Source organism: Rhipicephalus sanguineus, chromosome 9, assembly GCF_013339695.2.
Source record: "Rhipicephalus sanguineus isolate Rsan-2018 chromosome 9, BIME_Rsan_1.4, whole genome shotgun sequence".
Taxonomy (NCBI): domain Eukaryota; kingdom Metazoa; phylum Arthropoda; class Arachnida; order Ixodida; family Ixodidae; genus Rhipicephalus; species Rhipicephalus sanguineus.
Window position 1 is genome coordinate 5,519,762 of NC_051184.2, and position 27,963 is coordinate 5,547,724.

At 45.9% G+C, this 27,963-nt stretch overlaps 1 protein-coding gene and 1 non-coding gene across 2 annotated transcripts; both read left to right on the forward strand.

The window, feature by feature from the left end:
- Window positions 1-34: 34 nt before the first annotated feature.
- Window positions 35-27,918, forward strand: LOC119404477 (pancreatic lipase-related protein 2-like). The gene is made up of 11 exons (XM_049418899.1): window positions 35-113; window positions 850-970; window positions 4,936-5,219; window positions 7,666-7,812; window positions 9,647-9,755; window positions 11,989-12,108; window positions 17,201-17,332; window positions 20,079-20,339; window positions 23,612-23,732; window positions 25,359-25,538; window positions 27,654-27,918. Exons 2-11 carry the CDS (start codon window positions 868-870, stop codon window positions 27,739-27,741), a joined length of 1,545 nt encoding a protein of 514 aa, XP_049274856.1. The 5' UTR covers window positions 35-113; window positions 850-867; the 3' UTR covers window positions 27,742-27,918.
- On the forward strand, window positions 19,883-19,956 carry Trnaf-gaa (transfer RNA phenylalanine (anticodon GAA)). Its single transcript has one exon. It is a non-coding gene; the product is annotated as a tRNA-Phe (tRNA).
- Window positions 27,919-27,963: the final 45 nt, after the last annotated feature.

The following is a 27,963-nucleotide window of genomic DNA, read 5'->3' on the forward strand; positions in this document are numbered from 1 at the left end:
CTACAAACACTGCGTTATATACCGTCGCGTAGTCGCAGTGTTTACAGCCTACCAACAAGCGTCAGGTGACAGATCCGTGCCTGGCAGCGTGAACCACCGAGTTGACAACAAAGGTAACAAAAGTCGTGCATACGAGCCCGTATGCCCTTAATAACTGCTGGGATTTTACGTCCGAAAACCACGATACTATTATGAGGGACGCCGTAGTGGAGGGCTCGAAAAATTTCGACCACCCGGTGTTCTTAACGTGCGATTAAATCTAAGTACATGGGCCTCTAGCATTTCGCCTACATGCGGCCACCGCGGCCGGGATTCGATCCCGCGACCTTCGGGTCAGCAGTTGAGCGCGAGCACGTATACCCATCGAGTGGTCAATGTCTTCCACTTCTTCAAGAAGACGTTTCCCTATGCCAAGTGCGTGCTTAACGGTTTCGCTATCAAATCGATTCTAACGGCTTGTGGTTTTAAAGGGCAAACGAGATCAGTCAAGAGTATCGCGAACACACACGCACCATATTGACTAGCTGCACTGTGCCCCTGCTTCTGGTATATATCTGTTGTCTCGAGTATCGCGCTGTGTATGAGAACATAACGCGGCTCAAATGCATGCATATCGGTCTTGTTGTTGGTGCTGCTGCTGCGAAACGATACTAAAGGGGGCACTCGCGAAAAACATTTCTCGCTCCAAGATATATGCGCACTCTGGTCGAAGAAGTGTGCAGTCTTCGTTTCCACTCCCGAAGCAGCCCAGACAATCCAGAAGCCCTTCAACGGAGAGTGGGCACGATGAGTTTCTATTAACTATTGGTTACAGAGCGACCCCTCACGGGCTATTAATTCCTTCCGCAGGAATTTTGATTACGCAACATGGTTCGACATCGAGGAGTTGCCTGGTACGCGCTGCTAGCATTTGCGACAGTCTTACATTACACGGTTCAAGGAAGTCCGACTAAGCCACAGGAAGTGAAAGGTGAGTTCGAGGAGTTTGTTTTTTACCAGGACTAATTTACAAACTCCTTGTTGTTGTTATTATTTAAAAAGTGCACACATACGAAAAGCTAGGCTACATAAGAGCCGGCTATCCCGATACGCGGCTAAATCGTTTCGGCTGTTCATTTCCTCATAGGCACATATGAACTTGCAACGAACAAACATTGCTCTAACTCTACAAAAATGTAAACAAAAAAACTATCTAAATAAAACGATAACAAGCGATCAGTATGCACACGTGCTTAAGGTTCATATAAAAGTTCGATAAAACATCACGATGCTTGTAACAGAAGGCACACTGAGTTAGGTTGACGGGCTGCTCTCTGTAGGACGTATATGCGACACCATGAGAGATCACGTTCTAAAACTATGTTTTAGACAGATGGACGTTGTAGTGGGGGACATGGGATTTACGTTATAGCACCTGGGATTCTCTAACTTGCACCTAAATCTAAGGGTGTTCGTTTCACTTTCGGTACCCATAAAAATGCGGCCTCCGTGGCCGGGAATCAAACCCGTGCCCTCGAGCTTAACAGCGCGACACAAGCCTACGTGAATCAGAGTTGTACGGAACGCAGTTACAAGTAATCGATTACTTGTAATCAATTGCATTTTCTTGCAGTTAAGTAATACAGTCGATTACCTTTTAGAAACTGTTAAGTTCCGGGTAATTCAATTACATTTTCTTGTATTTGATTACCGGTAATAAAGTACATTTTTTTCCAAAAATCAAGTTGTAACTAGTTTTATACGGCAGTTCTCGTCCCGAAAAATGTGCGACCGCTCTGTAGGGACCCCCCGTCCTTTGCTGGCGCTCGGGTAAGGCGTTGCAGGCAAGGCCAAGGAAAAGGTAAAAACATAGGGTTTGTAGGGAACCCCCGTCCTGTCAGACGGGGGGTCCTTACAGAGACGATATTTTCACCTTTAAGTGACCCTTACCCAAGCGCCAGCAACAGCGACGCGCGACGCTTCATAGAAGACATGTCCGGTTTTAGACCGGCCAGGCCGGTTCTTTAGGGGCGGAGCTCCTTATAGCATCACCTGGTCGGTCGTCGCTCCGTCCGGCGTTCCCCCGCCATCGCGTCTCCCGTATCATTCAATAGATGGCGCTGTCCCATAGAGATGCATGCAAACTGCAATTGGGTGACGATATACTAGATGGCGCTGTCCCATAGCGATGTGTGCAATATGCGTGCAACAAAAAAAAGAAAAAAAAGAAAGAAAAGAAAGAAAGAAGGAAAGAAAAAAAAGCGGCGGCACCCTGCACGCTAGATGGCGTGCAGTAATCAAAGCGGCGTATCGCTTTGATTACTACTCGGCGAAACCACTGAACATATCACGGTGTAACCATGATTGCTTCAGGAGCTTCGCCCAAGCTCTTCATCATTCACCCGTGGATATGCTGTAATTTTTTTAGCACTGTGCAACTAGGTTCTGGTTCGCAAGGTGTTTCTACGTTACAATGCCGCCCTTCCGTCCAGCGCATGTGTTGAGAGAGTGTTCATTGTGGCAGCTGACCTCCTAATAACGAAACGCGGAAGAATCAATGACGACAACTTTGAAAAACAACTCCTGTTGAAAGTTAACAACGTGTAACGCAATATCAGAGACGCCACAGTAAGCCTCCCAGCCTTCACGCAAGCCTGCAGCCATCTCTCCACCACGCAAGCCACAGTAGGTCGTTGTTGTTTGAGTAAACCTGTGTTATTCTCTTACAGCAATAAAATTTCGAAGGAAAGTAACTCAAAAGTAATCGATTACATTTCGGTAATTGCTGAGTTACTTTTCTGGGGCAGTAATCGACCACTGTAATCAATTACATTTTAAAGGAAGTAATTGTAATTGTAATCGGTTACTTATTTTCTGTAACGTGTGCAAGTCTGGCGTGAATTATAATTGCAAGCATGTTGGCTTCAGATTGGCAGTTTCCCTTTCCGTAGCGCTTGTATTTTCACTTCAGCTCATGTTGTCTGAATCGCTTGCCTCTGGTATTTTTTCACTGCGTTTGTATTCTTAAACGTAACTTCATTATTTCAACCAATTTATAGTCGTTTATCAGCATCTTGTTTTCATTTGTTCCTGTTCGTCTTTAGCCTCACGGTATACAGACGCATACATTCAGAATGAAGGGGCAGTGCAACGAATACATACATACATACATACATACATACATACATACATACATGCATACATACATACATACATACATACATACATACATACATACATACATACATACATACATACATACATACATACATACATACATACATACATACATACATACATACATACATACATACATGCATGCATGAGCAAGAAAGTTACAAACACTAACGGGTCTACAAAACACTTCAGGGAAGCCGAACGAACACAATAGAGCTAAACCACGTGAGAATAGCTACCTACATTATACAAGAACTGAGAGAGTGATGTAGACTCTTGTGTTGAATTCACAAAGCTTCGCAGATGGTTCGTAATGCTTGGTGCAATATTGAAAAAGGAAGATTGCGGTACAGGACACGGCAATAAAATGCCAAGTTAAATACTGTCATGAAGCTCTCGCATTTCTAATATACCACCGCGCACTGTTGCCTAAAACTTCTCGCACGCTCTTCTGGTAACGCCACAGTGTGCGGCAGTGCGTGCCAGATAAAACGAAGAACCCAACGCACGGAGTGCCGTTGTACTTATAACGACATCTCCAACCTTGCCAAAATCATCTTGCACGAACCAGTCCGACACCTTGCGACATGAGCGCATGCAAATATCGCGCTTGACTTGACCGCACTTCAAGCGCACCTTCCTAGAAGTTGTATCGGGTGTGGCAGTTTTTGTTAGATAAAGGAGATAACCTGACGGAACAAACAGGCGTTGCTCGGTCGTTATCGCAAAACCTCGACGCGAACGCTTTGCATAACGTAAGGGCCACTTCGTGTCATTGTAACACAGGCTAATTTAAATGTTTCCTCTTTCAGCATGGTAGTTGTCGTTGGCGGAACTATGCTCATCAGGGCATATCTTGACAGGTCATAGACGTTGTGTACGCTACGAGAAGCATCTAGATTAGTGAGAGACAACATACATAAGCGCACGTTATTCATAGGAACCCGGAACAAGTAGTGTGGCATGTCATCCTTCTTTATCGGGCACTACTCGTACATTGTCCTCTCATTATCGCCAACTTTCACAAGAGTGTTTTACGAGGCGTGAGGGGCACTCTGTGACCTCGTAACAAGGGCGCAATGTAGATGTTTTCCTTTTCTGCGCGTTAGTGGCATTGTCTTCGGCGGAACCATGTCGGCAGGTGACATGCTTGTTGTGTACCTTAGGAGAGGCCGCTAGACTATAGTCACAATCATACGCGTATGTACAGGAGCGTGAGCCTTGCAATATAATCCGTAACAAGCAGCGGAGTATGCAAGCTCTCTATAACGGGATCCTTATCTATATAGCGACAGTTATGACAGAGCCTAGCACGTGGTTGAAGGTCCAATTCCTCGCGTGGAGGTAGGAAACAGAAGGGAGCATTGCGCAACGCGAAAGAAAGAAAGAAAGAAAGAAAGAAAGAAAGAAAGAAAGAAAGAAAGAAAGAAAGAAAGAAAGAAAGAAAGAAAGAAAGAAAGAAAGAAAGAAAGAAAGAAAGAAAGAAAGAAAGAAAGAAAGAAAGAAAGAAAGAAAGAAAGAAAGAAAGAAATATAGTACGTCAGGCACGCACACGCGAAGCTTCACGTGCTCTCCATTTCCCGGTGGCGGAAGAGCTTTTTTTTTTTCTGGTTCCTTCTCCCAATCACCACTGCAGGGTAGCAAACCGCGCACTTGTTCTGGTTAACCACCCCACGCTTCCTTTGCTTCAACTCTCCTCCTCCTCCTCACTCTATCTCTCTCTTACTGGCATCTCCAAACAGGTGAAATAGTTTTGTGTGTGGCTCGCTATTTCCCAAGCAGACAAGAAGCCGTGGCGGTGTTACGGCGAGCTGGGCTGCCTCAGCACCGGCGGCGCTTTCTACCACCCGCTGTACCGACCGATGAACTTCTTTCCCGAGGAACGCTGGGTGGTGAACACGGAGTTCCTGGTGTACACGCGTCAGAACCCGACGCAGCACGACTACCTCAAGTGGAACTCCACGGTGGAGCAGATCGGTCGCAGCCACTTCAATGCCAGCCAGCCCACGAAGATCATCACGCACGGTTGGCTGGACACGGTCTTCTTCGGAGCCTGGCTCAAGGTTCGGACGATTACGTATACCCCTTTGGGACACGCATTACGATCGACAGCTTATAAATGCGTGAAATTTACATATTTTTATGTCGTGGTCTTGGAGACCAAATTTAGAGCAATATGAAGTGTTAGAACAAGTTATAGACGAAAAATTCGGGGACACGGGTGTCGCTCGAGCCGACGTTTCGAGAAGCGGACTTGACTTCTTCAGGCTGCTTCAGAAGGACTTGTCTTCTTCGAGGATGCAACTGCGAAAGCTGCTGAAGCAGTCTGAGAAATACAAGTCCGCTGCTCGAAACGTTGGCTCCAGCCAGTAGCGTAGCCAGTAAATTTTTTCGGGGGAAGGGGTTCAATGACCTTTTATGCATGTTCTTGTGTGCGTTTGTATGTGCGCGTGTATATATACACATGCAAAACTGGAGAGTTCTGGAGGGCAGCCCCCTCCTCCGGTTACGCCAGTGGCTTCAGCGACGCCCCGTTTTTACGGATTTTTCATGCCATCAGGCTTCTACTTTTCCTCGAACCTCTGCCTTCTTTTAGAGCAAATTATAGTGTATTTTGCAGCAATAAACTGTAATTGAAACAAAGAATTATGCAATTATTGTACAGTCAGTTATGCTATATTTTTTCATAAACCTAATTCAACGACCCACTCAAGTTACATGCGACAGTTATCTGCTGACAGCGTTCATTTCTAAATTGGTGAAAAAAAAAATATTTTGAAAATTCCTGCCAGACGCCCCACGTCCAACATCTCATTAAACATGGTACTGCCTTCAACGAAGCGATCGTGAGCAGCAAAGTATTTCCCCCAGTAGTGCTATAAGTGAACTTTAGGCGACAAGAACGCTTAATTTACCATTAGCTCAACGTTTGTGGTCTATTCCTTGCCAATGGCGTACAGAAATGGCAAACATTAATCGCGTCTCCAAATGAGGACGCCATGTCGCAAAGGGTCCCCTTCGGCGCGGTTGGTACAAGAACTGCGCCGTACCTACCAGCCACTTTTACGGCTTCTTGGATTAAGAAAAAGCTCTTCCTCAACAGTCCTAAAATCGCTGATCGCGTGGTGCTACAGAGGCAGGACTTCTAAGCCAGCTCTAACCATAGAAACTAAGTCCGCTACAAAGAATACATCGCTAACTGTATTATTGATTGTTTTGTTTCATCTCAAATGTTTAGAACAGCTTATGCTATATTTCGTTATGTAATTCATACGTTTTAACGCTGTTTATTGAAGCATGTTATTGGTTCGCTTACTGTATTTTTACCCCCACCCCCGTGTAATTCCTTTATAGGCCCTCGATGTGCACAAATGAATGGGAACGAAAAATAACTTGACTCTGCAACCGCTTCACTGATTTTGATCATGTTTGCTGTATTTCTAAGTAAATGTTAAAACCCACCGCCAGAAGGACTACCTTTCTGGCATTGAACATTCACATTTTTTAGTAAGTACTGAACTGAATTTACAAAATTAAAAAAAAAAAAGAGCTGAATAACTAGGTATAAAACTTAAATGTAACCCAGCAATAGGAATAGATATTGCTGTGTTACATCCAAGTTGCATAGTCCCTCCCCCTTCCCGGCATTCTTCTGCTTCCCTACATTTCTGTGCGCCAGAACAGATTGCGTAAAATGGCGTGCAACAACACCTGTCTGATGTAGCTTCATCCACAAGTCCACTGGAGTTACCGTATAACCGAGAGATGCATTCTTGCTGTGTCCACATTTCTCGCTAGCACATTCAGACGATTGGATCATATGCTACTATCATCATCATCACTCTCAACCTGTTTGCGTCCACTGCAGAACGAAGGCCTCTCCCAATTATATCCAGTTTACCATAAACTGTACCAGCTGATTCCATTTTATACCTGCGAACTTCTTGGTTTCGTCTCTCCGTCTAACTGGCTGCCTTCCTCGATTGCTTTTCCCATCTCTTGGTAATCATTCTGCTGGTCTTACCGTCCATCGGTTGTCTGTCCTACGCATTACGTGGCCAGCCCATGTCCATTTCTTTCGCTTGATGTAAACTAGGATATCAGCATGCCCCTGTGTGTCCCCTGACCCATTCTGCCATCCTCCGATCTCCTAATATTAATCGTATCATTGTTCGTTCCATTGCAAGCTGCGTGGTCCTCATTTTTTTTTTTATAGTTGCTTTGTTACCGTCTATGTTTCAGCGCCATATGGGCACTTCAACTAGCATGTTAGAATTAGTATATTGATTGCTTACTGAACACTGGCGCGTGTTTGTAGTATCAATTCCTCACTTTATGCAATACGCCACCAACGTGGTCAGGCTCCATGCAGTTACGGGGATTTCTCTTTGTTTTTCTTTGTTTTTCAAAGTTGTACCAATTTCTGATCTCTGTGCAAATCACGCCCTCAGTCAAAGTACGCGCAGTTACAAGAATTTTACTTCTTTTTCTTTCCTTTTTTGCTCAAAGGACATGAAAACAGCGTTCCTATTGGTGGGCGACTACAACGTCATCATCGTCGACTGGAGAGGAGGCAATGGTCTTCCGTATACGCAGGCTACGGCCAACACAAGGCTTGTCGGAGCCGAAATAGCCGCGTTCATTAAGAAACTTCAGGTACGAAGGGAACCATTGCCGTATTTATTGTTTCAGTTCATGACGGTTGCATTTAGAGGGCAGAAATCAAGGGAGACCAAATATGCAAGGGGCCAATATCTGCTGTATGAACATTTATATTGCAGTATGATACTGAGTGTGTGAATGTCTATTCATGTATTTATTTGTGCAGTTTCGCGGTTGTTGACTACATTACGACGGCAACTATCATGTGAAAGAAGCGGAGTAGCCAGCACAACACAAGCACACCAAACATCATTTAAATACACTTACACACGAAAAAAAAAAGCATTCGGAGGCGTCTCAGCGTCGGTGTGAAAGTTGTTTTAGATGAGAAAATGAGCCACCATAGCCACCACAAGCAACAGCGATATCTTGGCAGCCATGATTAGGAAGCATTTTGTTTCTACCGCAAGTACTTAAATAATCTATCTTAACAGAAATGACAACACATTGAAGTAGAAGGTAAAGGTTAAACGATACAGCTGCCTTTTATCTTACCTTCTAGAAGTTCACCTGTTCAGTCTTACGGCCTATTTGTTTGTGTTGTATATCTATGTATATGGTGGCATGCCTGCTGAAGTGAACAGATTATACCAAATAGGCCAGAAATGAGTACTATTCGAACTTGAAGAAACCGTCTCCCCTCTCGTGATAGGCCGAATAGACTTCGTGAACGTAATCCATGTGGAAAAACGAGGACATTGCACTCAAATAGTTATATCCATAATGAATACTTTTCAAAGGTAACGAACTTACTGTGAACAAAAGAAGATTCCAATCTTGATCCCTCAAGTCTCGCTTGTGAAAATTATTGAGCCAAAATCAAAATATAAGGTTATCCGCGAAACTCAGCAACTCAAAGCTTCTTCAGCCAACTTTTCAAAACTTCTTAATTCACAGTTCACAATTTTAGTTTACGTCACAATTACTACACTGCAGTTAAGGACAACAGTTAACGTCCCCTATGATTCCCCTTGCCTAATTATCTGTTTGGATTCATTTGGCTGTGTCTAACAAAGAAACGAGCCCTTAAAAAAAGTTACCTTTCTTTCTAACTTACAGTAGTTTTTCAACGTAATTTCCGTGGGTACTGTCGAGTGTCGCATGTGAGAGGCCTCTATCGGGGACAAAATAATGTACCTTTTCATGCATTTCAATTTAGACTACGAAAAGCGGGAACACGCAGTTTGTTTCCTCCTCACTTCTCATAATTTGCAATTAACAAGTTTCCCTTTTCTTAGAGCACAAGACGACAAAGTAATCTGTCGTTTCACTACCTCAGTGTTTGTACGGAAAATACAGCACTGGGGATAGATTTAAGCTACATGAGCATTTTTCAGGCCTTGTGGAGCCCGCTGGCCGACGCAAGTAGAAGTATGTATAAGGTGCTTATATGTGTAAAGTTCTATATGTATAAGGTGTATTTCTTGCATAGTTATTTTTTGTTTCGCTTTATACTACGCGTGAGAACTCCTTCTGTATATGCTGCTGTATAATATAGTCCATATACCCAAGAAGTTATGCATACAATACTGTATATTTTGTATAGTTTTCTTAAATGTACTCCTGACGAGCTGTATCTATGAAAACCACTCATTATGTACATCATACGCTTCACTTCTTTTATTATTTCTTCATAGTTACCCTTACAGTAGTTTCACTGTTATTAATGTGGATATTACACATTTTTTTGTCAAACCGGGTTCATCCTTCGTTGTTTTGTTGCCGCCTGTAAAACGGGGGCATGGACCACGTGGAGCCTTTTTGACTTTTGGCCACGGTACTCAACATCAGTTGTATGTCAAAATAAACTTGGTTTTATTTGATACAGGCCATCTTCGGCGCAAAACCGGAATCGTTTCACATACTCGGCCACAGCTTGGGATCACACATTGCCGGATATGCTGGTGAACGAATACCTGGCCTCGGACGAATCACAGGCAAGTAATTATTTCTTTTGCGCGTACACCCGGACGCAAGATGATGCGGGACAAGTTTGACAAGTCCAATGCTACTTTGTTCCCTGTCAATGTATGGCGCTTATAATTTATTGGAATGCTACGCAGATCGCAAAATCTACTGCAAGCTGAGACTTTCAGATCGTCTCAGCCTAGCCGGGAATCCACATTTGTGAAGAATCTCGTGTCCCGTAATCTTTTCTCACCGGGTGCACGGGCATACAGTGCTCAGCGATTATAACGCAGTGCACGCGGAGTGCCCGTGGCTGCTGGCGGTTTTTTTGGCCACCGCAAGACACAGAGGACATCGTCAGCTAATACAGTGCGTGGTGCACGATGAAAGAGCAAGATTGTGACTGAATGTGTCCTCCGCTAGTAATCAAACAGCACTCCGTGGTGACATAAAAAATTCCACAGCATATCCACGGGGTGAATGATGATGAGTGGGGCGAAGCTCTCGTAAGGCAGGATCTTGGCGGCGGCGTCGCGCAGCTTCACGCCCAGTACATCATCAACGACGTGAGATCGGGCCGGTTTATACTAAAGGGTCGATGAGAGTCATGGCGACTTGCAGCTCACTTTAATTTTACATGTACGCTGTGAATTTTTATTGTTTAATCACGCACAGGATAAATCTCACCAGGCACTACCTTGGAGGTAAACAATGGCTGCTAATGGGGAATGAGAGACAGAAGAAGTCGGCTTTTAGCGAACACTTACACTTCTACTTCTACTAACGTTTCCTACTGGAACATGCCAATGGCTGCTAATGGGGAATGAGAGACAGAAGAAGTCGGCTTTTAGTTTACGCGCACGCTGCGAATTTTTCATTGTTCAACAACGCACAGGAGAAATCTCCCACCGGCACCACCTTGGAGGTCAAGATCTGGTACTAGCGTTAAGACTGGTTACGCACTACGACGGGGACGAACGGGTGCCGCTTTAAGGAGCTTCGCCCCTAAAAGTGCCGTCCGCCGTCCGGTTAAAGTATCGTGTTTCAAGCGTTGAACCCTCTAACGCGCGCCGCTCATAACCGTCAAATCACAGGGCCGTCACAACCAGACTGTGTTGTACACCCGCCCAAATCTTTAACTATAGCGTGCGCAGCGGCGACTTTTCTGTGTGTCAGCGCCATATGATACGGAACGAAATTGCAAAAAAAAAATGTTTTGTGGGCACGTGCTTTGTGGGCATGCACTTGCCGTCATCCTTTTTAGAGCCTAATTTAGTCATATGGTGAGACAGAAACAACTGCCGCTCGCTCACTCTAGTTAAAGATTTGGCTGACTGTACACACGCGCAACGCTGTTACACATGTAATCAAGTTTTAGTTGAGTTTCTTGTCGGGCAACCATGTTTACCCATAGAGGTTAACTACCTCAGTCGTTTGTACTGTCATCCACCGGTCCTACAATACTGCGGAAGCCCCGCATTTTGACGGTGGTGATCAAGTATACAAAATGATAAGTGAGTATCATGTCGTCATGTGTCATTCGTACGATGAGGTACCGCTACTCTAAACATGTGCCATAATACCAGAACAGTCAGCTGTAGAGAGAGAGCGGATGAACTATCAGAATTACGGCCTGATATGCAGCATGACTTGGACAATGACAGCAAAAATCTTTAACAGACATTTAAACACAAAAATGAGAAAGCCGTGAAACGCCATTACAGAAAGTAAATGACATAAGACCTGGGAGACACACCGCGCCATGCGCATCGGACCATTGGGTGAGAGGAAAATGCGATGGAGCTCCGCCGATGTCGATTTTAAAGGGGTGCAATTTAATCTGCTGCCCATTTTCGCAGTAGACCCTGTTCTAATTTACACGTTTCTATTAAAGTCCAACAAAGCTGCAACTACTTCTATAAAAACACGTTTCACTTTCGTTTCAATGAACAAATTCCTGTGACTGAGGAAGCAACGTTCTTTTTTTCACGTGTGTGCAACCTGATTCTTGAGCAATCTTTCCTGCAGATGTGTTGTGTTGCTGCGCCGAATAGGCGTAGACTTCGTTCATCTGCTGTACACTTGTTTATTATCTAATTACTACTCTTCCTAACAAACAAATATCGAAACACGCAGGTTATTTTTGAAGCTAGTAGCTGTGAAGTATTGGAAGGCACTGGTCAGTTGGCTACATGCAACAGTTGCAGTTCGGTTCCGACTTGCCTAGACTTATAGCCACGTTTTCATCCTGTTTGACTTCAGGCCTTGATCCAGCCGAACCGTACTTCCAGAAGATGCCGGCGGAGGTCCGCCTTGATCCCACCGATGCCGATTTCGTAGATGTCGTCCACACCGACGGTGCCTCGTTCGTCCTCGACATACGTAAGTTGTTCAATAAGAGCTATAGGAAGAATGAATAGCGTAGAAACGAACGCAGGACAAGAACACTCTAAAAAAAAAGGGAGCGAGAATGGAGCAACGGGCTCCGTTCCTCCTTCGGAGCCGCGACTTTCTCCTTTGCGGACGATTTACTCGTCGCGCCCTCTTGCGGCAAGCGCCAAGGGAGCAACTTTCCTCCTCAACCACGTGACTTGCGCGCGCGCGCATGCGCACGCCGAGTTCAATCGTGATTCCGTTGATTCCGTGCTGCGGAGAGCGGCTGCCCTTTCGCGCTCACTCGGCAGCCTCAGACCGGACTATCCAGTGCTACCGATCTCGGCCAGTCGCGTGCAATTACTTGTACCTAGGATTGATGCGAGCAACACACGAGTGACGTTCATTGTTTTTGTTCTATGTGTTGAGTAACGTGTGTGGAGTTCTTTTTTTTTATATAGGCTCGGCGTGTGCGCGATGCGCCGCATACTTCTGTGTGTCTCGTGTTGTTTGTATACGCTTGCGCACGATCTGCTTGTCATATATACAGTAAGTCCCGCTTCACAAAACAGTCTTGTTTTAATGAACACCTTCGACGGTACACCAATAATTCAACTTTTTTCGGCGTTAACATACTTGGCTAGAGCACGCGTTTTTAGTTTTACACAGCACTTATAGCACTTATCAATACAACAAGCAATATAAAGCATGAAGGTTAATTTTTACATTTTAGCAAACGTGATACCACTGGACAGTGCATGCGTGAAAGTACGATAACATATAATTGCTGGAGTTTGACGTGACGTGTCGAAACCACCGTATGATTATGAGGCACGCCGTAGTGTGGGACTACGGATTAATTTCGATCAACTGGGGTTCTTTAACGTGCACCCGAACATAAGCACATGGGTGTTGTTTGCCTTTCGCCCCCATTGAAATGTGGCCGCCGTGGCCGCATTTTAACGTTAACCTGCATCACAATTGCACATATCTGAAAAATAAGTCAATGACTTCTGTCAGTTAAGCCAAAATTCTCAATCACATGCGTTCTGGAATACGCATGTCATCACTGAGAATTAGGACCGACTTATGCACGCGTGCAGTATGTATCTCTCGTTCTCAGGATTTTGCTTTGGCGTGCGAAACTCAACACAAAATGCGCTTCTAATGACAGCTGTGCACAGTGGGTAATCACTAACGCTCTCACTCACCTTTGTGAAAAGAGTATTCCAAATCTAACTCAAGACAAACCACCGCCACAACGACAACTACACAGTTGTCGCACAATGACCACAATTTCACACGCCAGGCGAATACCGTGACGTAACAGTAGCAGAGCAGCATGTAGGTGCAGCGTACTGAAATATTACAGAACACGTAGTGTGGGTAGCGTTCTTTTCCATAATTCGCGCGGTGTAGCGCCAGTTTCTCTACTCAAGTAATCGAGCTGCCGCGACGCCAAGAGCCACTGACATCGCTCTCGAAAGACCACCGTCCGGTGCGAGGCCATCTTGTCTTGTTTCTTCGCACGACCCGCGTTGTAACGTACGTATACACAAATGAGACGGCCGTACCGCATCAGAAGCATTGTCACTGAAGGGCTAGCAGTTGAAAGAATCCATGGCCCATCGTCATACTTGTGGTCAACGCATGAACAGAATGTGAACAGATGTTAACGCCAAACCACTCAACGAAGTCGACGCGACGAAGGCGACGGAATCTGAACTATGTTGCCGATGTTGCGCCCTCACACAGTAACTATTGAAAATAAAGAAATAAGAAGAGAAATTTCATCTGTGGCCGCTGTCGGAAGATGGCGCTACTTCAAAATGTCGCCGGAATGGTATGAACGGTTCACAATATGGTCGTTTTCGCACTAACTAATCAACTCACTGTAATTATATTGTTCATTATCATGCGGCTTTAGATTAACTGGTGCGCTTGGCTAAGCCATAGCTAACATTTAATAATGTCGGCGTATATTGTGACGCAGCCATGAAATCGTAAAGAGTTGAAGAAAAATGACGCATCTTTGTGCCACTATGGTCCACTGTAATTTAGTGACTATATAAGCGCCAGCGCTTCATAGAGGGGTATGTGTAAACGTCTGTACGTATGCGTCTGTAATGAATTGTTTGTGTTGTAGGTCTTATACATGCGAATGAATTGTGTATGTATTGAATTGAATGTGCGTACTGTCTGCCTAGTGAACACGTGCGTATCAACTTTCCGGTGTCCTTGAGTAATCCATGAATGGGCCCACCTCCCCGAAATCCCGTGTGCAGTATCGACGTACGCCGCCTCAGTCAGAAACAACTTTTTTTTTGTATTGTTTAATCCCTCTAGATAGCGCCAGCTACCACCTACTTCGCGGCCGAGGCGCTCTCATAGCTCCACCTACTTATATGAAGTTGAACATCTATCTATCGAAACTATGCTCTGCTGCGCCGGGATTGTTTTGATGCGACAGAATGTACATTTTGGAGGCACAAACGCGTGGATAACGTCGCTACACCGTGTGACGCTTCGACAAATAAAGACAGCAAGCGTAACGTACAGTCTCCGTGTGAGAGCCCCTTTGCAGTATCCGTCTCTTTTAAAGTGAACGCCGTCTCGCTGGCCGAGCGAAACGTACGAGTTCCGTCGTTCCGTTTCGCGAGGTTTTCATCACTACAGGTTTGTCTGCTTGATTTTATTGTCATAGCGTTCGATATTAAGCTCAGCGGGACCGTTTTTTGTGACTGCCAGTGCCGCATACTCTTTATCAGTCGAGAATCGATGCGCTCGCTAGGCCTAAATCTATTGCTCGCTTCACTGGCTTGGCGTCAGCCATCTTGATTTTGACGGTTTCTCCATTGAAAAGGGAGGAACGGTTTCTCCATTTGAAGACGAACATTGGGGACATCGCCGTTTCTCCCTTAAAGGAGAGAGGGTCACTCCATTTTTTTTAAGAGTGAAGACGACGGCATCAAAGTCGTCCTGTCCTGCGTTCGTTTCTACGTTATGTATTCCGCTTAGCGATGACCAAGCAACACGCCCAAACCCTATATCTTCTGGAGTCCGATAAAAATGAAGGAAGAGAGGCTGACATGTCAACCAGAAAGACGTTCGATTTGCTACCCTCCACTCCGGGTAATGAGAACGGAGAATAGGATGTAACTGAGGCAGAGCGTCGACACTGCGTTCCCGTGGTACGATATTCTACGTGAGGGTGTATTATGCGCTGTCGTCACTCAGGCCGTCGCTACACATTCCCGCGTTCGCGTAAGTGTTGGCTTCTGTACTTTCTCATCTTTAGCCCCTTCCCCCCAGGGCAGGGTAGCAAACCGGACAATTGCGCCAGGTCGAACGCCCTAGTTTCCCTAGCCTTTGTTTTCTCTCTCACTCTCGTTTACAACATCCTGTGGGCCAATAGCAGTTTCAAATAAACCGCAAACAGACTTGCTGACGCGTATTCGTCTCCACGCCGAAATCAAACGGCGAGAGAGAGAAAGATAGTGGGGAGCGGGGGGGGGGGGGGGTAGTGAAAGGAAGGTCCTAAAAGAATCTTAGAACGACGGAAAGTCGAGCTCGTCGGTACGGATCCATGATAAAGGAGGTGGGCGTGCAAACACGGACACAAGAGATCAGCACAGAAGAGATCAACACGGCATTTTTGTTTTAACAACTTTGGTGTGCAAAAAATGGTGTGCACAAAAAAACCCCTCGGAGCGCCTCGCGTTGCCTAGCAACCACTAATGGCACAGCTACGCGCTCTCTTCGTCCTCTCCTTCATCTTCGTCGTCTTCATCTTCTGCTTCGCTTCCAAAACACGTGCGCCGATTGCTGTGGCGCGGGATGCAATAACTCTGATGGGTGAGACAACGAGTACACAGAGAGAGAAAGAGACGAATTCTAGAGGAAAAAAAAAAAAGATTCGAACCCGCGTACCCGCAATTCGAGGGCGAGCGTCTTAAAGGGACACTAAAGAGAAACAATGAATTGGTTTAGATTGATAAAGTGTGCTCGGAGAACTCTTGTGTAGTTTATTTCCCCACCATAGGTTTATTATTAGAGGAAAAAACCTTCAAAGTTTCATTTTTAAATTTCGCGCCGAACTTTGTAATTCGTGACGTAAAAGACTTCAAAGAGCATTTAACGTATTTTGGCGCCACTGGCTCGACGAAATTTAAACAAACTCGTTATGTCAATTCTCTGGCCCCCTCAGAGGACAATGTACTTCGATTTAACCGATTAGGAACTACGTAGGCCTAAGCAGGCGCCGTCAAAAATATGTGACGTCACGGAAATAGTGCGGTAACTAAAAGGTGGCGTCGCCACCTGTATTTTCTTTTTGCGCGTTTTCTCGCTTATTAAGCGTCTTCGCGCAGAAAGCGTGGTGTTTTTGGTATCGTGGAAGACTACTTTACTAATGCGAGAAAAATCGTTTTGCTCTTTAGTGTCCCTTTAAATACTCGTCTATCCACGCACGCTAGCAGAGCATAGCATAGCCTTGTATACTATAGGATAGGAAGAAATGATAGTGAGGGTCAGGAGGACAGATTTGAGGGTGAGAAGAAGAGGAGAGAGTAAATCATAGAATAGAAAGAAAGAGAAATAGAGGGAACGAAAGAGACGGAGAGGTGTAGAGACAATCAAAGAAAGAGAGAGACAGGAATAGACAGCGACAGAAAGAGATAGAATGCGAAGTGACAAATAAAGAAAGCAAGAAAGAAAGAATGGGGAATAAACAGAGGCAAGAAAAGACAAACAAAAAACAAGACGGAAGTTAGAAAATAAAAGAAATAGAGAAAGAACGAAAGAGAAAATTTGCAAAACTTGGCAGAACAGCAAAATCCAGGACTACATAGGTGCCCATCGGCTCCGCTCTCTCTTTAGCATTGCGCCTCCAGTGCAAGCTAGGCTAATTTTTTTCTGATCTCTTCTCGTCTGTGTCAGCACGCCTACTTTCTTTTACCACAAAAGATGTATGGCAGACTCACGCGAAAGAACGAAATTATGATAACCGATGTTGATAACTTCCTGTTTGAGAGTAGGGTTCGCGGAAACACATCGTTCACCTTGATTTTCATCCCTACGCATCGTTCCTCGCTCCGACCAGTGAAAGGAGAGGGCCTCGGCATGTACGATCCCGTTGGTCACGTGGACTTCTACCCCAACGGAGGCATCAAGATGCCCGGATGCGAGTTCAGCACGAGAGTTTTCAAGTTCGTCACGGAGGGTCTCGTCAACGGTGAGCCTGATCTCTCTAATATACACCCTAGCATACGCAGAGCTTCAATCTACCTTTGTTCAAGGGGGGACTCAGTAGAGTCAGAGCGGCCTGATCAGGGTGGTTTAGGGGGAATGATAAACCACAGTACCGAACGCACACCACCTTAGTACAAGTGACTGCTACTTAAATGACTGGAAACCCTGAGGCACTGAACTATTTTAAGTCGATAGTGTTAAAGAGCTCGTTTCGCAGAAATTCCGGCGTCGGTGACGGCGTCTTTGGTTGTGAGCGAAAATTCGGCGTTGTCCGTGAGCGAAAAATTGAGATTGATTCAAATAAATAATAATAATAGAATATTCAGTCCAAGTCATAACCAAACCCAAGCCTTCTGTGCGGCAAGCAGGTGTTCTACCACAGAACCACTCCAGTGCTTGAAACTGCTTCGTAACAAAACGCTATAAGAATGTCATGTAGTGGGAGGAGTTTCCTTAACGCATGTAATTCTGCGTGGCAAAATCGTAGAATCGCATCAGGCGTCAAAACAAGGGAAATGCGCAACCAGTGGGTGGTTTAAAGTCGCCCACCCATTACAAAGTGCGCAGCTGCCCAGATGCGCGTGGCACTTAGGGACGCGTAGTATAGGTCCTTCGCCAATTTACAAAAGGAAGAATTATGGCGTAGTGGTCATTTCGCAAGTGTACTTGCAGTAGGCATACTAGAATTGTTTTAAACGGTCAATGTTGCACACACAAACGTTCATTTCCTTACGGCACGGTTGAAGGCGATGCGCACGGGGCCTCGATTACGCTATCGCGTTCTGCTTTTGAAAGCGAAGCTGAAGAGTCCTCCAAGTTTTTGGTAGTCCGGCAACGTGTCGCCAGTCCTCACAAAAAACTTGAGCCCTCTCATTTCACAATAAAGAACTTTCTATTTATCCTTCGAAAGGGGGAGGGTTAGACATAGGCTGCTTATATGTGTCTATCTGTAAATGAGGTGATGTTGGGAATGGCCTACATATGAGTGCATGTGTTGCTGGTAAGCAGGCGAAGGCACACCCTCTTTCTTGAGGAGGGATTCATATAGCCATACCTGAGCGTCCCCCCCCCCCCCCCACCATTCTTCCCTTGATTGTAAGCGCTGAATATATTTTTTTCTGGCAGTTGACGCTGCTGTGAAGATGGTGAACTTATGCGGAGACCCGCCTTTTGTAAAGAAAATATTTGTATAATAGGGAGCCACTTATTAAAACAGTGAAATTCATTACAGATATTCCTGGTGAAACTGTCACTCTCAACAGGTCGCCGGCAGTACGTGCCTTTGGTAGTCATTTTCACGAGCACTAAACATGGTTGCACGAACTCCTGTTTGTCAAAGCAAACAGAACCGACTAGCACTATATTTGTTGCCATAAAAGACAAACTGTAGCCCCAAACTGACTCTGCGAGCAATGGGAAAAGGTAGTGTAAAGACGACAGAAAGAGGGAAGGAAAGATGGAAAATATCAGTAAATGCCCTGACGCGTATGTAGTGGTAGCACTCTACTATTTGTCAAAGGCGTTCACTTAGGCCCGTTGTCCTCAAAAAGCACAAAAGTGCTTTAACTGCCTTGTGAGCCGACGAGCGATGGGAACGGTGCTCCAGCAGCATCTTCACGGAGAGTGGCCGAAGAAAGAAATAGTAGAGAAAGGAAGGCAGGGAGGTTAAGCAGTCTAGGAAAACCGGTTTGCTAATCTATCGTCCAATCGTCGCAACGCGCCAGAAAGTGTTCGTCTCTCAGAGGCAAATCGAGGGCAGTGGCAAAGCAAATGATCGAACGAATTATTATACCTCTATGGTGCTATAAGGTGGAGTAAAGCCAAATGTGAAACATCTTCCTTGGTAACAAATACTTGCGTAATTGGTACGCCCTTCAGCAAAAGTCTGCGGGACGAGGAATTTTCGAGAAAGCCATATTCTCGCTATTTATGGAAACATAGCCTCCAGTTAAATGTTCCAACTCGTAATAGTTCTTGCGACCTATATAGTAAATCGCTGGATGAGGATGAGAGAGAGAGAGAGAAATGTTTTAATGAAAAGCTGGAGATGTTTGCCTGGCTATTCGCCTGACATGCTACTCCAGGTGCTCCAGGGTGATGATTATGATATATACACTGGTAACCACACATACATACATAGACTACACTGTTTACAAAGTCTCGGTCAGGCTTGTGGCCCGCATGTCATGCACTAACAGAGCAGAAATTCGCACCTGCAATTGAGCCGGCGTCCCGTAAACTTTTGCTGCTGTGTGTACATTAATACATCGTCATGTAAAGAAACTTTTCCTACTCATTGAGTAAATATGCGCGTGCTTGAGCTATAAGCATTCTCCGTGTTCTTCAAAGGCACTAGGCACATAAGCTACGGGTTCAGATATTCTGCATGCATTTCCTGAATTGTTTCTAATAAAGCTATTTCCTTCGACTGTTTCACTTTCGTTGACAAAAAGTTTTTCCAAACAAAAAGCAATATGTGTCCAGTTGCTTCCAGTTGTCGATGAATCCGCCCTCGCGCTGCCAATTGCTAGCTTCCTGGTTAGCTCAATGGGTTGAGCGACCGCCCCGAAAAGGCGTTGGTCCCGGGTTCGATCCCCGGACCAGGACGAATTTTTCGGCGACTAAGAGGCTGTATTTCTGAGAAATCCGTATGGATTTTCTTGTGACTCTGCTACAAATGGGTGGTTGTCTATTTTCCCTTTCTTAAAAAGCTTTTTCGACCAACGCAGGAGCCCGCGCGATCGGCATCTGCCACCACCAGAGGGCGATCGACTACGTCATCGAGTCCATCACCGACGTGCAGTGTTCATCTCTTTCGTATGCCTGCTCCTCGTACGCGATGTTCGAGAAGGGTCGCTGTTCGGACTGCGGCCGCGATGGCTCCAAGTGCGCCCGCATGGGAATGCACGCGGACGGCTGGAAACGCTTCAAGAACGAGAGTCGCTCGGTGCGCATGTTCATCGGCACCAATAGGGAGCCTCCTTTCTGCGGTAAGCACTTGTGCACATACCTTGACATTTTGCGTTTTCGCACGCGTGAGAAAATCGCGCCTTTTACGCGTACCTCGAACGCCAAGCGGCGTCTACGTCGATATGAAACGTTGACTGCGCGCCGCCATCACTTTCCACAGTTACAGTGTACCACAGTGGTGTGAAACGCGCGCCATACCGGACTACTTCGCGTAGGAGTACACGTGCAGAAGCTCCGCCCCTGTAGCTTTCCCTTCATTGCCGAGAAAAGTTGTCCGCGAGTATAGGAATAAAATTATAGTCCACGTATCTCGGACTTGAAAGGACGTCATCACCAAGTTTGGGCATTGCGAAAGAAAAAATAGCACGTGTATTGGTTGGTGGCAATAGCGCCTACAAGACATGGCACGCCTCCGCAGCGCTAAAGCGGTCAATATTTAGAAGAGAAGGTACGGTGTCCTCCCTTTCTACGGAGACCCGCTTGAAAAGGAGGGCAACAGGCGCTCCTCAAGACGTCAAGACGTCAGCGACCACGGCCTGCGAATTCGGTTCTTCATCGAATGCGGAGCCCGTGATGACGTGCCCCGAGAAAAAATAGAAAGAAGACAAATTCCGGAGCCCTCCCCCCTTGGCCAAATTTCAACGGAGTCTGGCGAGGGTCCGTTCAAATAAATGAAAACTGCAAAAATATTACGCATGTCTCATAAACCAAAATGTACTCCTGGACATAGGCGTGCGCAGGTGGGGACGGGGGGGGGGGGCAGGGGGGCGGTCGCCTTCCCTAGTCATCTAAGAGGGGGGGGGGGCGCAAAGTCTGCCCCATACATTGACTTAATAGGGAGGGGGGCGCTGCGATGACCCTTCGCCCGCCTTCCTTCCCCTGAAGGTGAACACTGCGCACGCCTATGCTCTTAGAGAAGCGAGGTCGTTCTCACCAGAGGAGAAATAGTGATCCATAAAAAGGGGAACAAGAAAACACAGGTAGTGCTGCCCCTTTATTTTATAATAGGTTGAACTACTGGTCCTTTTAGAGAACACTCGGAAGAATATTAGGCGGCTCCGAATCGAGTAATAATACGGTGATGAAACGGAAGTACCGTCACAGTTACTGTAAGAGGAGGCTTGGCAGTTCATAAATGACGCAATAACGAAACTTATCGGTAGAGCGACGCTATATCGAAGTTCTGCACCTACGGATACCAAGTCTGATACCCGGCCATGGCAGCCGCATTTCGATGGGGGCTAAATGCAAGAACACGCGTGTACTTAGCAATAGGTGTACGCTATATTCAAGCCCAGCTAGTGTCAAATCCGACGTCCATGACAACGACATGCATCGATAATCATATCGTGGTTTAAAGCCACAGAAATTAAGCAATGCGGGAGCGACCTTTCTGCCCCCCCCCCCCCCCAGCTGAAGAGTGAAAATTCTTCATCCGTCCAAGTACCCGACAATACGTCGGAGTTTAGAAAGACTGGGCTTTCTTAAAGTGGCCCTACAACACTTTTCCAAGTAGCCGTGGATTGGCTTCACTAAAGGGACTTATTGTCTCACGACTCGAACGCGGCAAAAATTTTTAGAATCCGTCCAGTACGAGCGGAGTTACACAGATTTGTCGCACGCTGTAATTGCTCTCTCTCTTCTCTCGCCCCGACGAAAGCGCTGGAAGCTAAGCAGGGAGGGATGGCACGGGGGAAGAAGTTACGTCACGCGCGCCTCCTAACCTTGAGCACATTTTCTTTTAGGGGCGAAGCTCCTTAAGGCGGCACCCGTTCGTCCCTCCCTCGTAGTCGTAGTAGTGCGTAACCAGTCGTAACGCTAGTACCAGATCTTGACCTCCAAGGTGGTGCCGGTGGGAGATTTTTCCTGTGCGTTGTTGAACAATAAAAAATTCGCAGCGTGCGCGTTAACTAAAAGCCGAATTCTCCTGTCTCTCATTCCCCATTAGCAGCCATTGGCATGTTCCAGTAGGAAACGTTAGTAGAAGTAGAAGTGTAAGTGTTAGCTAAAAGCCGACTTCTGTCTCTCATTCCCATTAGAAGCCATTGTTTACCTCCAAGGTAGTGCCTGGTGAGATTTCTCCTGTGCGTGATTAAACAATAAAAATTTTGTTCAAAACGCCGTTGATTGATGAAATAAACCAACGAAAGACGCCAGATGTTTTGTAAAAGCAAAACGAAAGAACGCCAGATGTTTCTAAAGCAAAACGAAAAGACGCCAGCTGCTTAACGAAACACGCCAGATGTTTTCTAAAGCAATGGTTTTCTAAACAATGAAAATTCACAGCGTACATGTAAAATTAAAGTGAGCTGCAAGTCGTTATAACTCATCGAACCTTTAGTATAAACCCGCCCGATCTCACGTCGGTGATGATGTACTGGGCAGAATTCACGGAAGATTCACGGCTTACCGATGAACCTCCGCAGCTTCGCCCACTCATCATCATTCACTCCGTGGATATGCTGTGATTTTTTCTTTTTTTTCGAACGCGTGGCGTACTTTCAGTGCTATCGCGCGCGCAGGCGAGTGGCGGCCTCTCGCGGTGGTCGCAGTAACTATCGAGCGCGCCATGTTCAAGTCAGCCAATGGCGTGCAGCATGTCTGTGATGCCGTAAGCATAATTTTCATTCGAGAGAACAGGAAGCGCTTTTTAGTTGATTTCGCGAATATATAGTAAATCCCAGGCCGCGTGCTGCGCTATAACGTTTGGCTCGCGTGTTCTCGGGAGCCTCGACTACCGATCGGCAGCGTTTTCTGACCATGCTGAAAAAGTGTTGAAGGGCCCCTTTCACTTTGCGAAGTATTGCGTCAACGGAGTGCGAATGACTTAGTAGTGGATAACTCCGTAATAATCCTGTCAGCCTGTGATTCTTAACGTGCGCAAAGCTCGGTAATGAACGTTATTGCGTTTCGCCCTGCGCGGCATGCAATCGAGAGTCAAACCCGCGATTTATTTATTTATTTATTTATTTATTTATTTATTTATTTATTTATTTATTTATTTATTTATTTATTTATTTATTTATTTATTTATTTATTTATTTATTTATTTATCTATTTATTTAATAAAACCACGGCCGCTCGATAAACTCTCGAGCGGCCATCTTAAATCTTTCTTACTTCCAGGAGAGGGGAGCCGATCCGGAGGTCGGTTACGCTTAGAGGAGGTTGGCGGGGATCCCTTGGGATCTCACGACCGTATGTGCTGGAAGTACCAGAGCCGGCGAAACACACTGGCGACATATGGGCAGTCTCAGAAGAACACCCGCTGGTTTTTGTTCATTTTTCGCAGCATTCCACTACCTGGTGAACCTGGAGATGTTCAACAACCCTGACGCCAGCGAAGCAAGTGGCGACTTGATTCTTAAACTCCAAGGAACGAGGGACGAGTGTGAAATGAAAGTCAACAGCGGGTGCGTAATAATGGTGATCATATGGAATTCGTTGACTTCACTCTAAATACATTCTGATTTCTGATACACTCTAAATAAACGTGTGCTGGTGTACCATGCAGATGTGATGTGAGTTAATGCATGACGTTCTGCGTGAGGAAACATCTAATGATGTGTTTTAGTCATTTGATAGTTTCCTCAAAATGTATGACAATGTTGTGTTTACAACGATGGTTTGTCAAAATGTACGACAACGTAAGCAAAATGACTGTGCCTTTGCTGCTGTAATTGCCAGCATACGGGGGCGAAGGACTGCGTTAAGCCATCATTGAATGGCTTTTGCATTCGTCTCCCATCCCATATGAAGTGATAAACAAACAAATCAATCAATGAATCATTCAACTAATCAATCAATTAATTTAATTTTTTTTATGATTCTGTGTAGCTCTGTCGTGTCGTCATGAGCTCCATCGGTGTTTCTTTTTCTTTTGACGTGATTTATATCATTGCAGCCTATGACAAACCCATCCCAACAAAGACTACAAGCTCTGACAGATCGAGCGCTGACCTTGTCTAATTAATTACTATAATAAATAATTGGACGACAAGATCAGCGCCCGCTCTGCTCCGTCTATCGTGTAAGTTTAATAATAATAATAATTGCTCGGGGTTTGACGCGCTAAAATCATGATATGATTATGAGGCGCGCCGTAGAGTGGTACTCCGGATTAATTTGGACCACCGGCGGTTCGTTGGCGCGCGCCTATATCTAAGCGCGCGGGTGTTGTTTGGCATTTAGCCCCATTGAAATGTGGCTGCCGTGGCCGGGAATCGAACCCACGCCCTCTAGTTAAACAGCGCGACATGTGCTAAGCTATATCACAGCGAGTGTACACAATGCAACTTTAGCGGCAGTGGGGTGCGTTTTACGTTTCGTACGATTATACATCCACGAAGAAGTTATCAAAACAAAAAAAAAGACTTGTTTTAGCGTAACACGAGGAAAAAAAAATAAAAGAAAACTCATTTCGTGATGCTTTAGAGCAAAATAAAATATTGTAACACTCGGAACGTTTCTGGCTACAAGGCTTCAGATTGGGCTAGTTGGTAATCCATCTTCAAAAAACAGCACCGGAGCGGACAACGGAGAAAGAATGGAACAAAGACAAGCACTTTTTCTAGCTAGACGCGTCTTCGAGGTGTCCAGGTTCTCTGAGAACAATGCCAATCTGAATCTGACACATTCCAGCATGCCCGTGAATACCATAAAATATTCTTAACTTTATGATGCATAAAACAGCGCCGCAGTGCCGTATTTTCCATCTATGTAATCGTAAGAGACTGTGCAGCGGTAAGCATAGGGGGGGGGGGTCGCATTGCCTGACGATCGCGATGACGTATGGTGGTCACGTGGTGCGCCCCTCTGCAGCTGATAGGTGGATTTTCCCTCGGTGTGAATACAATCAAAACTTCTTTTTGAGCTAGATGGTTAATCATGGAGCTATGAAATACCAGCGCTAAGAGACACACACAAACGCTTCAATCTGCGTGTCGTTTCTCTTGTGGGCGTCTGTTCGCGCTGGTGGTTACTTACTCCGTGTGAATACCACCTCAATTTATTGCCGAATAATTTGCTGTATCTTTCAGCACCGACACGCTGTACCCGAAGGCCACTTACAGCTTTGTGACTAAGACGCCGGTACACGTGGGAAACATCAAGAAGGCATTCATCACGTACAAGAGCAACAGCTTCTTGAGCGTATTTTCACCCAGGATGCAATTGTGGAAGGTTAAGATCATGCCCATGAACAGGCCGACCAAGAGGCAGTGAGTATTGTGAGCTCGTGTGGGAGTGTTGCATGCATGCCTGTCATTATTTGCTCCAATGGGTAAATCATGCTATGAAAAGTCACACGGTCCCTCGTGCACTTGCCTAAGACGACTCGAAGGCCGTGAACCATCTTCTATATCTTCTCAGTCAACAGTACCGAACTCTCCTACCCTGCTCTGCGATGCTGTCGCACGTCCGCGCTGCCTTCTCCCACATGACTCTAGAGCGCGATCAATTTATTTCACTTCGTTTAGGGCGTTTTCGACTGCGCAAGCGGAGCTAACAGCGTAGCCGTAAAGCGCGAAATCTTGACAGGCTCAGCGCTTAGTGTTGACATTGTACACGTGTTATATTAAGAATAAATAAGTGCCGAGGATGAGATAGCGCCTGTAGGGAGGGTAGTGAAGACGAGAAAGAAACCACTCTCTCGTCTTTGAACTCGGAGTGGGTTTAGTGGGCCTCTAAGTTTCTTAAATACATGCTTAGCAATTGAATTGACTCACTTACCGAGTGGCCAAGATTCTCTTTGTTTCGACCCCAGAACTTGCACGTTCAGCGACACTGAAATGTCACATTAACTGGGCTGTATATCTACAGCTTCGGACGTAGCCTGCATCCCCTCTTTGTCCTTGAGAGCACTAGCACAGCGACGGCCTTGTCTGTCCTTTCTTTGTCCCTCGTTTTCAGTTCCGTTGCTCGAACCAGTATTAGCCGTCCGTACGTTGCGAGCGATGGGGCTTGCTCGTTCAAATGTGCGTCGAAATTGAAGGATCATCAGCGTTGACCCAAATTAATGAAGCTGCTAAGGAGCAATTGTTTCTTTCCTTGGTCCGCTGGAATTGGCGGACCGCACGAAGCAAACGGCCGCGAGAAACTAGCGGTTCGTACGTCGCTGGCTACGCGCCGACAGTCGGCACCTGGCGTCCAGATGAGCGCGCTTGCTGAAAATGGGTGTTGCGACAGTCAGTGGTTCGTATCTACGCGCATATTATTGTTATCTTTAGCAAGCTTTTTCACCTTCGTCATCGCCTCAGACGTTGCTCGTTCGTCGCCGCCGCCCCGCCGTTAGCGATATCGTCGATTGTTCGGCCCGACGCGTGGCATAAATAAAATACGTTAAGAATAAAAACGAAATGAAGTGCTTCAGAAAAAGGCCCTGGGTAAACGTACGCTCGCTCTGTAGACGATTTTCCGCAGCGACGCACGGGCGCGGCCATGTTTAATCCCGTGATCGTGAGTGGCTTTGGGCCAGTGAAGCGGTCGCGGCCGTGTACCACACAAGCTGGTTGCAGCATGGTGTAAGCAAGACTCGTGCTGCAGCCTAAAGGTTGACAAGGTTGCGACATTTGCGTTTGTTTGGCACGTACTACGCTAGAGCGATACGTGAAATGTTTATTCTACTTCGCATTTGCTTCGCATGCCTTTAATTGTTACAGCAACCGCCAGTAACTGCGGTTGCAACTCAACGTGGCAGCACCCATGCAGATGCGACCGCCCGCTTCGTTCAGAACTCGCGCCTGCTACCTGCCCACTGTCCTGACAGCAATAAATAGATGATAAAATCGGCTATCGTTTTGTGTGAAGGTAGGTATGTTTTGTCGTTATTATTAAGATCAGCTGTTTGCTCAGACACGCCTGCTAAGCCTTATCTCCGAGGATTTGAGAGATCTTGGAAACCGTGCAAAATATAGACGAATACATGGGCTCTCAGAGCTTTAGGACGCAAATATAAAGCAAATACAAGCGTAGGTTTCGAACTTACGGGCCACAAAGCGCACGACGACGACGTGATAATTTTGAGGCGGAAGGAACCAGCTGTGATTAGTGCCACCATTTTTTTATTTTTCCCGACGCTGCCGTCTGCTCATTTCAACGTGACGCCGAGCAGACGACGCTACGCGGATACGCGGACGAGGCCATATTAAGCAGCGCTCCCCAAGGCCACGGCGCCAGTGGCGCCGTCTGATTTTAATTGCACAAACCAGCCGCGCAATATTGTCTGTAAGCGACTTGAAGGTTAACGTAATGCCATGTGACCACGCAGAAAACAAAACTAATTACGATCGTGTGTCCCATCCCATTTTCTGATCTCCCTTTTTTTTTCACCACAGGGAAAGAACAGATAGAACGATGGTCTTCTGCTCCACAGCGCTGGGTGGACTGACATCCGGGAGGCTCACGTCCCTGTCGCCATGCTGATTTTCACAGTAATTTATATTGAAATCTCACTATCAACGCACATTTCCTGCTACCCGTTGCTGGTCTTCATCGGGTTTCCTTCGTCGAATTCAACCATCACTGTAGCCTTGACCACATACACTCTGATATAACGCTTGATGACATACAATAAATGTGGCCGCCGTCGTCTGCTACAAACGAATGTATATTGCTTGTTGGTTGGTTTGGTTGGTTGGTTTTAAT